Source organism: Leucopleurus acutus, assembly GCF_964270905.1.
Source record: "Leucopleurus acutus genome assembly, chromosome: 2".
Taxonomy (NCBI): Eukaryota; Metazoa; Chordata; class Mammalia; order Artiodactyla; family Delphinidae; genus Leucopleurus; species Leucopleurus acutus.
Window position 1 is genome coordinate 186208372 of NC_139143.1, and position 15486 is coordinate 186223857.

General features: G+C 52.6%; 1 protein-coding gene across 3 annotated transcripts in view; it reads left to right on the forward strand.

Annotated features, from left to right (window-relative positions):
• Nucleotides 1–15419, forward strand: part of CLSTN1 (calsyntenin 1) — a 79776-nt gene extending 64357 nt beyond the window's left edge. For 2 of the 3 annotated variants that reach the window (XM_082865417.1, XM_082865418.1), the window contains 10 exons: nt 2037–2199; nt 5817–5873; nt 7163–7320; nt 8382–8530; nt 8824–9050; nt 9537–9707; nt 10047–10192; nt 11234–11369; nt 11663–11847; nt 12180–15419. In XM_082865417.1, coding sequence (XP_082721543.1) covers nt 2037–2199; nt 5817–5873; nt 7163–7320; nt 8382–8530; nt 8824–9050; nt 9537–9707; nt 10047–10192; nt 11234–11369; nt 11663–11847; nt 12180–12380 — 1593 coding nt within the window. In that variant the 3' untranslated portion in view covers nt 12381–15419. The remainder of the gene's footprint in view (nt 1–2036; nt 2200–5816; nt 5874–7162; nt 7321–8381; nt 8531–8823; nt 9051–9536; nt 9708–10046; nt 10193–11233; nt 11370–11662; nt 11848–12179) is intronic. The other variant, XM_082865419.1, reaches the window with a different exon arrangement.
• Nucleotides 15420–15486: the final 67 nt, after the last annotated feature.

Here is a 15486-nt window from a genome sequence, read left to right on the forward strand (position 1 = left end):
CCTAATCACCGTGTTTTCAAGGAAATTAAAAAATTATACTAATTCTCCTACTCTCTTCTCAGAACATGCTCATGGTATTTCCCAAGAAACCCATACTATTTTAAAAACTGGGGGTGTAATATAAATTACTTTCTGAAGCAGCATATATTATAGAACTTGTTTTAAATAAAGAAACTAAAATTAAGATCTTATCTGTCTCAAAAGTGAATTACTGTGCAATGTCTTTTTGTTGTTGTTGTTTTTGTTTTTTCGGTACGCGGGCCTCTCACTGTTGTGGCCTCTCCCGTTGCGGAGCACAGGCTCCGGATGCGCAGGCTCAGCGGCCATGGCTCACGGGCCCAGCCGCCCCGCGGCATGTGGGATCTTCCCGGACCGGGGCACGAACCCGTGTCCCCTGCATCGGCAGGCGGACTCCCAACCACTGCGCCACCAGGGAAGCCCTGTGCAGTTTCTTTATTTAGAAATATGTGATTATACATTTATACACACATACATTATGCGTATATAAGAAACATATATACGATATTAGAGATCTGAATTTTTTCCTCAGACTTACCAAGAGCAGCTGCTTTTCTTTGGGGATAATCTTTGGTGATTTCTTCATTGATTTTGATGTTTCTGGTCTGTTTTAGCTCTTGATTTCTCCTTGGTTCAGTTTCTTAGAATTTAAAGGTAAATTGGGCAAGCTTTTTATTTATTTATTATTTCTAAATATTTATTTTTGGCTGCGTTGGGTCTTAGTTGCGGCACGCGAGCTATTCGTTGCGGCACGTGGGCTTCTCTCTAGTTGTGATGCAGGGGCTTCTCTCTAGTTGCGGTGTGCGGGCTCAGTAGTTGTGGTGTGCGGGCTTAGTTGCCCTGCTGCGTGTGGGATCTTAGTTCCCCAATCAGGGATCAAACTCACGTCCCCTGCATTGGAAGGCAGATTTCTTAACCACTGGACCACACAGGGAAGTCCCTGGGCAGGCTTTTTAAAAATACAGTTTTAGAAATTTCATCCCATAGCGTCTCCTTCTCTGCCTGTCCCTGTTCTTGCATGTCTGCCTCTTCCTCTAAAGCCAGAAATCAGGGAATGCCAGACCAGCCAGGCCTTGGAGACTGCAGACCAGCACCCCACGTGACAACAGGGGAGATATTGGGGAGCTGCTCCTTCATGATAGGAGAGGAACTCAGTTGAATTTGGCCATCTGAGCTGTATGTTCATATTTATTTAGACCATCACCTTTGAACCGAAAAAGAAAGCACATGTGCTGTAGTGGGCCTCGTTCAGAAACTGGAGGCATTTTTCATTAAAAAAAAAATATTTATTTAATTTTGGCTGTGTTGGGTCTTCGTTGCTGCACACGGGCTTTCTCTAGTTGCGGCAAGCAGGGGCTACTCTTCGTTGTGGTGCGTGGGCTCTCATTGCGGTGGCTTCTCTTGTTGCAGAGCACGGGCTCTAGGTGCGTGGGCTTCAGTAGTTGCAGCACGTGGGCTCAGTAGTTGTGGCTCGCGGGCTCTAGAGCTCAGGCTCAGTAGCTGTGGTGCACGGGCTTAGTTGCTCCGTGGCATGTGGGATCTTTCCGGACCAGGGCTCGAACCCGTGGCCCCTGCATTGGCAGGCGGATTCTTAACCACTGCGCCACAGTGGTTAATGTGGAAGTGCCACGTTTTTCATTTTGATCCAGAAAAAGAATGGCCAGCCCCCTGAGTGGCGTCCATCCTGCTGATACTAGAATTTCCTGGTGTCATGCTCTTGGCAGAACGGAATCGGGCAGCTCCCTGTCTGGGGTCCTGTCACATGACGAATAAGTAGCACCCCCAAGTCTGAAGCGTCCTAGAGATGGTAATGTCACCTTGACCTTTTAGGGTGAGATGCGGTGGGATGAGACGTATTTTGTTGTTGTCATTTTAAGTCTTTTCCTTTTTAGGAAGACAGAGGTTCATTCTGGGTGACTTGTTCTCGTGTCCAGTTATGTCGCTCTCATGGCTGCGTCTTTGGGTGAGAGGGAAGGTGGACATTTCACACTTAACCACCCACCCCCTTGGCCTCGTAGGTCTGTGACGAGGAATGGCATCACTATGTCCTCAACGTGGAAATCCCAAACGTGACTCTTTATGTGGACGGCGTCTCTCACAAGCCCTTCTCTGTGACTGAAGACTACCCGCTTCACGCGTCCAAGATCGAAACCCAGCTCATGGTTGGAGCTTGCTGGCAAGGTAACGGTCGTCGGCACCCCGTCCCCTCCAGGCTTCGAGAATTCAGTACTTCTTCTTTGCTCTGTTGGTGGAAACAGGCTCCTCTCAGAGTCTCACATCCCTTACTGTCCTCTCCTTTCTCTTTTCATTCCTTTGCCTGGTGTAGCCTTTCTGGGGGTCACGGCTGCTGCCAGGCTCCAGGAGGGCTCTATTTACGATGCTTGATGAAGGCGTTAAAGGATGGGAACTCCTTTCCCGGGGGTCCAGGAGGAGATATGCAGAGGGAGAGTGTCATTGAGGACCTTGTTTATAAATTATTTATGAATTAACCTGTTCGTTGGAAAGTTTACAAAAACAAGAGAGGCAACCGTCAGGCACAGACACGTGAGTTGCTGCGGCCAGGAGGGCTCGTCAGAGTGATTAGCACTTGATAACCTGGCGGGAGCAGCTTCAGTGAGGATTGGGGGAGAGTCCGTGGCCGTCTCTGCTGGAAGACCAGGACGGGATGTGATGACAGCCACCAGCGAGACGATACCTTTTATTCTTGTTTTCTGAGTGGCAGGCTGTGTGCCAATGGCTTCACATACATTATCTCATTAATCCTAATAATATGTTTGCGGGGCAGCAGCTCTTTTTATCCCTATTTCATAGCTGAAAAACCGGGGCTCAGAGAAGTAGTGAGCTGTGTTACCAGCTGGTTACGTGGTGCTAGGATCTGAACCACTGGAGCCGGTGCACTCAGGCCCAGTGTTCTGACCCACCAAACCAGGGGTGCTACCCTTTTCTGTGCCACGGAGTCCTTTGGTGGTCTGTGAAGCCTATGGACCTTTCTCAGGATAATTTCTTATTAGTCTATGAAACAAGATAAAATACATAGGATTTCAAAGGCGACCAATTAAACTGAAATACAGTTGTCAAAGTACTAAAAGGATAGATTTGTAAAGTAGTAACACCTGTGCCGCTTTATTAACTCATGAAGATCAGGCGCCTCCGTTAACTTCCGGGAGGCAGAGCAGGAGGGGCTTGGTAACCATGCTGTGTACCTACAGCAGAGCAGCTGGTAGGACGTGATACCTGGCGGCACAGTCGTAGTTTCTTCTAATATCCCTGTGATTTGTAGCTGACATTTATAACCAAAGGGAAAGCTAAATTTTAGAAGTTAGTAAAAATAAAGCATGTGATTTCCCCAGACCCCTTGGTCTGCTCTCAAGGTTCATGCGCCCCCCCCCTCCAACTTTGCCCATGACTGTGTGTTGTGTCACTTCAGGGTGTCATCATCACTACACGTACCTGCTAAATAGGCCTTCTTTTTCCTTCCCTTTGGAAACGTTATACCTTGAGTTAGGTTAGAAATTTGTGAAAGAGCCTAAATGCCAAGACAGTTTTGCTGCTTTTAGGAGAATTTGAATTTCATAATTTTCCTGCAGATCCTTCCATATGAAAAAGAATAAGACAGTGTTTCACAGTGAACTTCTTCAGCAAATTCCCAGATTTATTACTGGTGACAGTCCATCTGTGAGAAAGTAGAATGTGAGACCAAGGAATGAGGAATAAATTATTAGAAAGTTTTTAGTTGTTATGCTTAAAATTTCAGGAAGCTTATAGTTGTTACTCTTAAAATTTTAGTTCAAACTTCCTTCCCAAATTAAACAATAATTTCTGAGTAATGATTTTAAAAATAAGAATAAGAATACAAGGGACTTCCCTGGATGTCCAGTGGTTAAGACTCTGCGCTTCCACTGATCCCTGGTCAGGGAACTAAGTAAGATCCCACATGCTGCATGGCGCGGCCAAAAAAAACAAAGAATAAGAACACAAGTGTGGGGACTTCCCTGGTGGCGCAGTGGTTAAGAATCCCCCTGCCAGTGTAGGGGACACAGGTTCGAGCCCTGGTCTGGGAAGATCCCACATGCTGCGGAGCAGCTAAGCCCGTGCGCCACAACTACTGAGCCTGCGCTCTAGAGCCTGCAAGCCACAACTCCTGAGCCTGCGTGCTGCAACTACTGAAGTCTGCGCGCCTAGAGCCCGTGCTCTGCAGCAAGAGAAGCCACCGCGGTGAGAAGCCTGCGCACTGCAACCAAGAGTAGCCCCCGCTCGCCACAAGTAGAGAAAGCCTGTGTGCAGCAACAAAAACCCAACACAGCCATAAATAAATAAATAAAAGGTTTTAAAAAGGCATGATATTTACATATTAAAAAAAGAATACAAGTGTGAACCTAAATGTTATTTTGTATTCTGGAAACTTTGTTACGTGGGTTAAAATACCCCACCCCCACCCCCACCCCCGCGTCCCACCCTGCCCTCCTCTTCATGTCACAGTGTCTCTGCCATCAGATGGCAATCAGTTTTCGTCCTTTCTCGTCTCTTTCTACCTCAGCCCTCTCAGCATCCTCAGCCAGAAGAATCTGCCTGTAAATTCCCAAACCAAACACAAGTTTTAAAAATTTTAGTTAATGGGGGAAGAAGATCTCCTTTCTTCCTTTCAGGGGATTTGAAGTCCCTTTCCCTTCAAGTTCACTGTGGGGAGCCTGGGCTGGAGGCCCGCTTCATGGGATCAACGGCAACGTCAGTTGTAACTGTGTGTTAGGGGGACGTGGGAGCCGTGTGGGCTCCGGGGCTCAACTGTGCACACCTGGCCTCGTCCCCATGTGGCCGCAGCAGGAAAGGTGGTGAGGCCTCCGCCGTGGGGTGGGACGGGGAGAGGGAAGCAGTGCACCCACCGCGCGGTCTGGAGAGTGGAAATTCTGTCCTCCGTCGCTGGGCGGGTGCCTCGACCCAGAACGCTGGGCGGGAACCACAGCCGCTGTCCCCAGGCCCATCACCGATTATGTTTCTCTGGGTGAGTTCCTTAACCTCCGACTCTCCCTTTCTGTTCAGAAAAACTGGTTAAAAATGCCTTCTTTCGTCTGTCACTTGGATGTGAGTGACATCCAAGTGTGAACCGATGTGAACTCCTTTTGAGCTTTCAAAAAAGACATACATGTTCACTACACACCAGGCTTTGGACTCTGACATGTGTCTTCCCCATTAAAAAGGCCGGCGCTGTGGTCCAGGGTGGGTGCCTTTTGCACCAGGTACGTCTCTGCCGTCGGCGCCAGCTGCCACCTCCCAGTGTCCTGCCTGGACAGGTTGAGGAGATCAGTGAATTCAGTGCACAGCTGTTACTCATCTCATTTTGAATCTGACCTGTGTTTTGGCAAGGAGGCTGCCGGAAGGTGGAATAAAAGAATGGAAAGAGATAAACAATAAGGTCCTACTGTGTAGCCCAGGGAACTACAATATATTCAATATCATGTGATAAACCATAATGGAAAAGAATATGAAAAAGAATATATATATGTATAATTGAATCGCTTTGCTGTAAAATTAACACAATATTGTAAATCAACTGTACTTAAATAAAATAAATTTAAAAAAAAAGAATGGAAAGAAGCATGGGAGTGGTAAATATCCCTTTGGGAAAAGGTGATCAAGTACAGTTTTCATCCAGGTGTGGAGTGTGTCCCCAGGAGGGATGGGAGGGCAATTTTTCTCTTTGTGTTTGTGTTTGGTAGCTTTTCAAAACTAACTTTTAAGGTCCAGTTTGAAGAGCCTAACCTCTTGGTCCTTTTTCTATTGTCTGTCTTGCTTTTCTACAGAGTATTCAGGAGTTGAAAATGACAATGAAACTGAGCCTGTGCCTGTGGCCTCTGCAGGTTGCTGGACTTCCTTGCCTACGGTTCACTATTGTGTTTCATTTAAAGACGAGACATCCATTCATTGTGCATTTCGCATGAGACACCCAAGTTGCATTTTGGTCCCAGACACTATTTGAGCTGCTGCTTTGCCTTATGCTACCCCACTGCATCATGGGATTTCCCTTTTCTGCCCATTCTGATCCCAGTTGAAGTGAGAACAAATGACTCATTAATGCAATGTACTAATGGGAATTTTTTCTTTTTCTCATCAAATGTTACCCCATCCCACTGCGTGAGGCGCCCCGCTGAAATCTCACAGGCTAAGTTTGGTTGGGAGGCCACCTCCTGCTTCTCGTGTGTCTGAACCAGGAGACAGGAAAAGACTCGTGGCTAGATATTCTGTCCTGACTGATAATAAGTTTTAAATCATGTTTCTTAGAAATCTCGGTCCCTAGTGACGATTCAGTATCTAACGTCCCTTATCCGGAGCCAGGCATGCTGCTCACAATTGGTCTCTCCTCCTCCTCCAGTGTAAGAACAGGGTTTACTACCTCCTGGTTTGGGCTCTTCGTTACAGTCTGTCAAGGGCCACCTTCTGGCTTTTTCTTGTAACATCTTCACTCTTCCCAGTTATCCTCAGTAGGAGGAGACAGGCACACTGGGACTCAACAAAATAGCCCGTGTAGGCGGCCTTGATACTAGGCTTTGTGCAGGGTAGGATTTTAGCATTCCTTTTATCTTTCTACTCCTGCCTGTGTACGTTCATCCCCAAGTTTGTGTGTATTCCCCGAGTGTGCTCAGTTAGAAAAAGCAGCCCAGGGGAATTACCTGGCGGTCCAATGGTTAGGACTTGGCGCTTTCAGTGCAGGGACCGGGGTTTGATCCCTGGTCGCGGTGCAGCCAAAAAAAAAAGAAAAGAAAAAAAAAAAGAAACCCAGCGCCGGATCCAGGCAGTGGTTGAAGAGGCTGGCGCTGGTAGGACATCACTTGTGTACCATGATGACGGGTGCAGCGAGGGCCACCCTTACCAGGAAGTGGCCGCGTGTGTGGGGACACTCACGGGACCTCTTGGCTTCTGGGGAGGGACCCCCAGCTCCTCTCTTCTCCAGGCCACGTGCATGACCATAAACCATTTAATTTCCTCATTGTGCTTCCATGTCGATTGCAAGGCTAACAGGATCTGGTAGGAACTAACCCGCATGTCCACCCATCAGGCTGCCACCACCGGTAACATCACATTGAAAAGTGAAGCAGGAGGCCCTGGGCTGCACTCACAACTTCTGCTTTTCCACCCCCGTGTTCTGCAGGTGGTGACCTGCACATGACTCAGTTTTTCCGAGGTAATCTGGCTGGCCTGACGATCCGTTCCGGGAAGCTCACAGATAAAAAAGTGATTGACTGTCTGTATACCTGTAAAGAGGGGCTAGACCTGCACATCCCCGAAGGCAGCGGCAGCGGTGTCAAGGTAACACCAGCACCCACGACTTCCTCAGGCACAGGTGCGGAGGCTGTTGGCGTAGGATCGATCGGGGATTGGTCCTGAGCTGCCTTTACTCACAGCATCTCCGACACTACACGTGTGGGGTGTCTTTCTCACACCAGTTCTCCAGCTCCTGGACCCCGACTCCCCAGGCGTCCTGTAATCCAGTTCAGTCCTGACGCTAAGTGGGCACCAGGCCCCACTGCCCCCCACATGCCTGCTCCTCTGGTACCAGCTGCAAGGATCTGGGCCTCTGGTACCCACACTTGGCTGAAAAAAGTCGAGGGTTCCCACAATCCCTTGCCCTTTTCAGGTTCACTAATTTGCTAGAACTGCTCAGAAAACAGTTCACTTACTCTTACTGGTTTATCATGAAGGATACAACTCAGGAACAAGCAGGTGGAAGGGAGGCCCAGGGCCAGGAGTGGAGGAGGGTGCACGGGCCTTCCACGCCCCCTCCAGGTGCACCACCCTCCGGGCACCTCGCTGTGTCCACCAGCCCAGAAGCGCTCCAGACCCTGTCGTTGAGAAGTTTTTGTGGAGGGTCTGTTATGTAGGTAGGATTGACCAAATCATTGACCACTGTTGATTGATTAACTCAATCTCCAGTCTCTGTCCCCTCCCCGGAGTTTAGAGGTGAGGCTGAAGGTCCAGTGTAATCACGTGGTTGGTTTCTTTGGCAACCAGTCCGCATCCAAGGGTCCCTCATTAAGGTAAATTCTCGGGGCGGCTGAAAAGGGCTTATTAGGAATGAAAAAAGATGCCTCTGTCCGTCAGGAAATTCCAGAAGTTTTAGGAGCTCTGTGCCAGAAACCAGGGACAAAGACCAAATATATATTTATTATGTCACAGATCTGTCTGTGCCTTAGATATTTACCATCATATAATAGGGTCACAGTCACTGGAATTATGTGAGCTTTTCTTCTCCAAGTCACCAATTCGAATCCGTCCCAAGCTAATCCTCTTGGTCAGAGTGTTTGTGGTTTGAGCGTCTTGCCGGTAGAACCTTATTCTGTTCCTGTCTCTCTGTTGTGGTGCCATTTCAGATCCAAGCCAACCCCAGTCAGTCAGTGTTGACCTTGGAGGGAGAGGACGTAGCGGAGTTGGATAAGGCCATGCAGCACATTTCCTACCTGAATTCACGACAGTTCCCCACACCCGGGATCCGAAGACTCAGACTCACCAGCATGGTCAAGTATGTGCTGACTTTTAACAATAAACCTGTCTTTGCTCAGTGACCCTTGAGAAGAAAATGTGTGTATTTAGGTTTTTACGTCAACCCAGCCTCCCTTCTGTAAGGAAAGGTGATCTGTCCCTCGTTCCCAGAAAGTTTAAGTGACGTTTGGAAGCACGTTCTGGGAGTGGCCGGCGTCTTGTCCGCCAGGTGGTCGTGGAATCCTGGGGTCCACCTCCGAGCGCCTTTGTCCATGTGGCTTGAGAAGCCGCCTCTTGAAGCCCTGACCCTTCCATCCCCTTCCTTGTTGGCAGGTGTTTCAACGAGGCCACCTGCCTCTCAGTCCCCGCGTTGGATGGCTACGTGATGGTTCTGCAGCCGGAAGAGCCCAAGATCAGTCTGAGTGGCATCCACCATTTCGCCCGAGCGGCTTCCGAATTTGAAAGCGCGGAGGGGGTTTTCCTCTTCCCCGAGCTTCGGATCATTAGCACCATCACGAGAGAGGTGGAGCCCGAAGGAGAAGGGGACGAGGACCCCACAGGTGACAGCCTAGACCCGTCGCCCAGAAGTGGGCGGCTGAAACCCCCCCTGCTGCTGCTTATTCCTTGGCCCTTTTCCTCTGTGATTTTGTGGACTTGAATGTTTTAATGCTGTTCTTGGGTCTGCTTCTGGAATCGGACCCGTGGGCCAGAGCTCATTATGATCTTTGGAAACCCACCTAGAGGGTCCTTTCATCTTTTTTCCAGCTTGACGTCAGTATCTGGGTTGGCTCTTGTGGGTTGAGAGGGCAGGGGTTGCTGCTGTAGGGGTGCTCCTGCTGGCTGGCCCCCCATTCTCGGGCCTTCCTGGTGGCCAGTCCTCCTAGACACATAAAGCACCCCCAGTTCTTGAAAATGACTGTCCCGTACCTCCATCCGTGGTCCCTAAAAGGCCTCTGTGAGTTGGAGGATGAGCAGGCAGGCTGTCGCTGTGAGCACCTCCCTGGGCTCCACAGCCTCTGCTATTTCCGGTTGGGCCATTTTTGCAGTTCAAGAGTCACTGGTGTCAGAGGAGATTGTCCACGACCTAGACACCTGCGAGGTCACGGTGGAGGGAGAGGAACTGAACCGAGAGCAGGAGAGCCTAGAAGTGGACACGGCCCGCCTGCAGCAGAAGGGCATCGAAGTGAGCAGCTCTGACCTGGGTGTGGTCTTCACAGGTGAGAGGCCAGACCCCAGACTGGGAGAGTGAAGGCTCAGAGCTCAGCGCCCACCTCCTCCCAGCTCAGCAGCTGGAGAGAGTCCTGGAGGAGGTGGGAAAGGATGAGTGGTGGCCACGCACCTTCTCCCAGACGGGAAGGGGAGCACAGCTCTGCCTGGTGTCCAGTCCTCATAACGGGTGGACGTTTGGGCGTGTGTGGTACCTGCCCCTCAGCAGGGGACGACGCCCCCGCAGTTGGCAAGCCAGACGCGCGGCCGGGTGGCTCTGGGGCCCGCCTGCAGCCCGCCTTCGCCCTCGGCCCGTGTCCCTAAGCTCAGCCCTGCTGTCTTCCCCGCAGGTGTCGACACCATGGCTAGCTACGAGGAGGTCTTGCACCTCCTGCGCTACCGGAACTGGCACACCAGGTCCTTGCTTGACCGGAAGTTCAAGCTCGTCTGCTCCGAGCTGAATGGTCGCTACGTCAGCAACGAGTTCCAGGTGGAGGTGGGTGCCGGGCTGTGCTGAGCAGGGCAGCAGCGTGGTGACCAGGTGCCTCGCTCACGGCCCTGATGTTTGCCAATGCCGATTTTTAGAGCATTCGTGGTGGCAACTGTTTAGGTTCATCCTGGGGTGGGTTGCCTTTCCCAGCCGGGGGGCTGCTCCCCATTAGACCTGCAGAGGTTTGGGGGGACAGGTTATACACGGGGTGGGCTGGGGCCCAGCACGGTGCCCCCGCTTCACAGGCTGCCTTAGCCTGAGAGTCAGAGGGGCCTCTGGAGGGAGGCGGTCAGGACCGAGGGGCGGTCCGTGCCTCGGGCTGAGGGGCAAGGTTGTTTCTTGAGATTTGACACTGCTTTCACCGGGGGAGCCGGGGCTTCGTTGCAGATGGCTGGCCCTGCCGTGAGTAGATCCTTGGCGCAGGGCGAGGGTTGCCGCCAGCACCGGCAGGGCTGCTCTCCACTGAACGTGGTCGTGGGGACTTAGGCCGCAATGGCCAGAGGGCACTCGTCCTGCTGGGACACCTTTCGTATCACTCGGAGCTTCTGTGCCCTGGAGACATGGACCCAAAGTTACTCTCAGCAATTGAACGCTTCCGTTGTGACCCCGTAGCAGCAGAATTAAACTCACAGGGCTGAAGAGCCCATGAGTGTTTTCTTTGAGCCGAAGGGTAGCAGATTTGAAAGGGAATAAAGGCTCTGATTTGTGCTCTCTTTCACGTGGCTGTAGCTTTGGGAAAAGAGGGGCAATGTGGTGTGCCCGGGCTTCTCGAACCACCCGTGGTGAAGGGCCAGTGGTGGTGCTGTGTCTTCTCCAGTCTGTGGTGGATGAATTATTTTATTAGATACAATAAAAGTGAGCTATTCCAACAGCAGAATGTTCTTGGCTGTGTGACAGCATCACGTGGTCACAGCAGCCTCCCTGGCCGCTTCTGTTCTTCTCTCTGCCCGCCAGCACCGGTCCAGGGCCCACTTCGGTGGTGCTGGTCAAGTGCATGTCCACTCCATCCGCGGACACATTCAGGCTGCCCTTGTGTCTCCGCTGCAGGTGAACGTCATCCACACGGCCAACCCCGTGGAGCACGCCAGCCACATGGCCGCGCAGCCTCAGTTCGTCCACCCCGAGCACCGCTCCTTCATTGACCTCTCAGGTCACAACCTGGCCAACCCCCACCCGTTCGCAGGTAGGCCTGGGACGCCCCTCCCCGACTCCTGCCGTGAGCTCAGCCCCCCTCTTCCCCCACCGCCGCTCAGAACAGCCACCAGCGGCCTGGCTGTTATTCCACGTCACACGAGGAAACCGGGGCACGGACGGGGCGGTGGGGGCCCGAACCCAGACTTGAACCCGTGCTGAGCCTTTTCTCGGAGCTCCTCCCGTTCTCTGGGGGTGGACGGAGCAAGCAGTGGAGGCCGAGGGCACACGGCGTGTCGGGTCGGGTCTCGTCATCGCAGCCGTCCTGTCTCCTCTCCCCCGCAGTCGTCCCCAGCACCGCAACCGTCGTCATCGTGGTGTGCGTCAGCTTCCTGGTTTTCATGATCATCCTGGGAGTGTTCCGGATCCGGGCTGCTCACCAGAGGACCATGCGGGACCAGGACAGCGGCAAAGAGAACGAGATGGATTGGGACGACTCTGCCCTGACCATCACCGTGAACCCCATGGAGGTAGGCGAGGGCGGTGACGCCCCGACTGAGAACCCCTGCAGGCCAGGGCCCCAGGGAAGCTCAGCTAACCATCAAGCTCACATGCTCTGCGTGGTCCGCACCATGACCCCGCGTGGGCAAACTGAGGCCTGGGAGGGCCTGCTTTAGGGTCACGGTCCGGCTGTGGCTGGTGCCCGGAGCTGTGCTTCCCTTCGTCTTTGGTGAGGAGCCTAGTCCAGCCCCTCTTGCTGGGTCGTGGGATGTGGCTTCCAGCCGGTGGACAAACCCTGGGTCACCAGCTGGGGCGGGGGAGGGGCTGGATTCATCGCCTGGTCGCCGTGTCTCTCTGTCAGACGTACGAGGACCAGCACAGCAGCGAGGAGGAGGAGGAGGAGGAGGAGGAGGAGGAGGAGAGCGACGCCGGGGACGAGGAGGATGACATCACCAGCGCCGAGTCGGAGAGCAGCGAGGAGGAGGGGGTGGAGCCCGGCGACCGGCAGACTGCGAGCCGGCAGCAGCAGCTGGAGTGGGACGACTCCACCCTCAGCTACTGAGCCGTGGCCGTGCCCGCCCGCCGTCGCCTTCTTCCCTGCTTCAGGAGGCTTTGCTGTCATCCCTGTGCCCACCCCAAGGGTCCACGATGTACAGAGTCATCCTGGCCAGTAGGTCTGCAGAGCCTCCCCGTCGCCGATCTCCGCCCACGCTTGGTGTATAGGGCCATAGGCTCCCCCTTGCTCCCTCCCTTCGTCCGCCCTGCTCGCTCTTAAGTTATGTGAGGAGCTGACGCTCGCTCTGTGGCTGATGTCAACTCCAGAAAAGCTGCAGTGACTGGACTCCTTGACAAAGGGTTAGAGTTGCTCACTCCTACCTGGTAGTCCTCTTCTTTTTTTTTTTTTAAAAAAAAAAAGTTTTTATTTTTTCCAAACTAGTGCATGTATAAAATGGCAGAATGGGGTTAATATGTAGATGATGAACTGACTTTTTAATATTTTGTAAATAAATTGGGATTCCTCGTGTCTTTTGCGCTAGCATAATCCGGGGCTGGATGCAAAGTGGAGCGGAGACACTGAGCGTGGGAGGGGCGGGACCGGAGACCCTGCCCATCCCACCCCGCCCCCCACCCCGCCCCAAGATGAGAAGGGAGCACAGACATTGATCTGCTGCCCGGCAGGAGGGGACCGGATCAGGGACCCCTCTTTGGAGGCTGGAAACGGCCAGGTCTTTTTTTTGGGATTCTACCCATTGAGGGCTGCGGGGAGCTGGGGTCCCTGGCCATGTTTGCTCCCTTCTCCAAGGACTAGCATTTCCTCATGCAGGAACCTGGACTCAGGTGCAGCCTTGGGGTCCATACTGAATTGATGCAGGTTTCCTTGCTGGTGAGAGTATGTTTCGATCATGTGGATGGTGCAGACCCTCTGACCACTTGGTCTGGAGACAGCAACAGGCCTGGGGGATCCGTACTCAGAACCTGGCGGAAATGACGCCCAATGGCCTGAAGGCAGTGCTCGATTCCCCGAGCACCTGCGCCCCTCCTCCCAGAGCCCCCGGGGGGTGAAACCGTGGCCAGTAGGTGGTGAAGGGAGAGAACCGCAGTCAGGAGCAAAAGCCCCTACAGCACGTGGTTTTTAATTTACGTGTAAATTTTTAGATTTCTAAAACTGGGGGAAAATAATTTTGAACACTTCTGTGATCATAACTGCTAGTTTCGAGGACACTGCCAGCTGTCCTGTGTCGTGTGTGGCCACCCCTCATGTACCGTCACCGTCGCTGCTCTGTTTAGACCGTGCATAGATGCTAACGCGTAGACGGGACCCCCGCGCTGTCTGTAGCCGCCGTGGTGTCACTTTTCAGATGTGTATATTGACGATAGGTCAGAGAGTGTATACATACAATAAAGTCTGTTCTAACTCCAGTGGGAGAGCGGTTCGTTTTTGGTCTTGTTTTCATCTTAATCCTGCATCCTCTTGTTTCTTTCTGAGCCAAGAACGTAACGTACCAAGGATTTTATTTCTTTTAATCTGTTTTTACCTCTCATTTCAAGGTTTCAGACTGTTGAACCTACATCAGTTACGCTGAACTCACCTTTCCCATACAGAAACATCAAATGATTTAAAAAAAACAGAAAATACTCTTCTCGTCAGGCACACAGGCCATGCACCCAACCGGCTATTGCTGTGTATATGCAGTGTGCTGCCCACACCACGAAGCACAGACTCGTCCAAATAAATAACAAGTAGACATACACTCGGCTTTTCCTATTTCCAAACAGGTGGATGGGTCTGATGAATTCAGCACTTAGTTGGGAACCAGAGTCTGGTCAGTGGGGCTCTGTGGGTGGCATGGATTGCTATGGGCAGTGCCTCTCGGCCACCTCTCGTGAACCAAGAAACAGAGTTGGCACCTGGACTCTTCTGGAAGCCGTGCACCAGGGCTGCTGACAGGGCAGCTACTTCTGGCTCTGCTGAGCCGTGCAAAGCCTTTTGAGAGGTAAGTGGTGTCGCCCCTGTGGGTCCCGAGTCGGCTGCTAATACATGAAGCTCACCTGTGGGCTTCCAGAAGCCCAGGTTCTTAGCCCCATCTCCAGAGTTGGCTCCAGAAGGCTGAGGGAGGCCCGGGAACCTGCATTTCTCGAGCTCCTCAGACGCACCTAAGGCTGAGCCTGAATCATTTCAAGCTAAGTACCGTCAGAGGAAAAGATGCTACCACAGCCCTAACTCTCACGCTTCTGCTGCCTGGGTACTGGGAGCAGGTTCTCAAAGGTGAGCGTTGTGGAGAGGAGATCAGGTCTTTCATGACCTAAAACCTGCTTTAGGAGGAGGGAGGTTACATACAATTGCACAAAGTACTCGCACCTGCTTGTGTCTTGATCCATGACCAGGATGAGCTAAATCAAGCTCAGACCTTTTTAATGTGTCTCGAGGACCAGCGTGCACTATATGTGATGGGCGCTGGGGCCTCTCTCCTGAGCCGTAGAGGTTCAGTAAAGTAGTTTGGCTATTTTTTTTCTCACCCGCAAACAAAATCACTTTACAGCAGAGATGAATTCCCATACCCAGGAGTCGCTTTAAAAGTGGAAAGCAGGGCTTCCCTAGTGGTGCAGTGGTTGGGAGTCCGCCTGCCAATGCAGGGGACACGGGTTCGTGCCCCGGTCCGGGAGGATCCCACATGCCGCGGAGCGGCTGGGCCCGTGAGCCATGGCCGCTGAGCCTGCGCGTCCGGAGCCTGTGCTCCGCAACGGGAGAGGCCATAACAGTAAGAGGCCCACGTACCGCAAAAAAAAAAAAAAAAAAAAAAAGTGGAAAGCAATCATCCCTGAATCTAGAGGGTACCCAGGCCTCCTCTGGGGGCTGCCCAGAACTCAGTCAGTGGAGGGCACGCAGGTGGAGGGGGTGAACAGGCGTGGGTGCCCTGTCTGGACAGCAGGTACCGGGTCACTGCCAGGCACCAGGACCAGTGTAGCACGGCAGGAGCCTGGGGAGGAGGCAGCTCCCGGACGGGAGAATCATCTCTGCCGGCTCCAGGCCCACCAGCTGGAAGACTTGAGGTCACAGATCCTCGGCGAGATGCGGCCTCGAGGTGCCGGGTTCACAGTGTCTTCCCATCAAAGCCCAGGGCTTGGATGGGGAAGTGGGAGGACGGTGCCCCTCCCCACATTAGGGT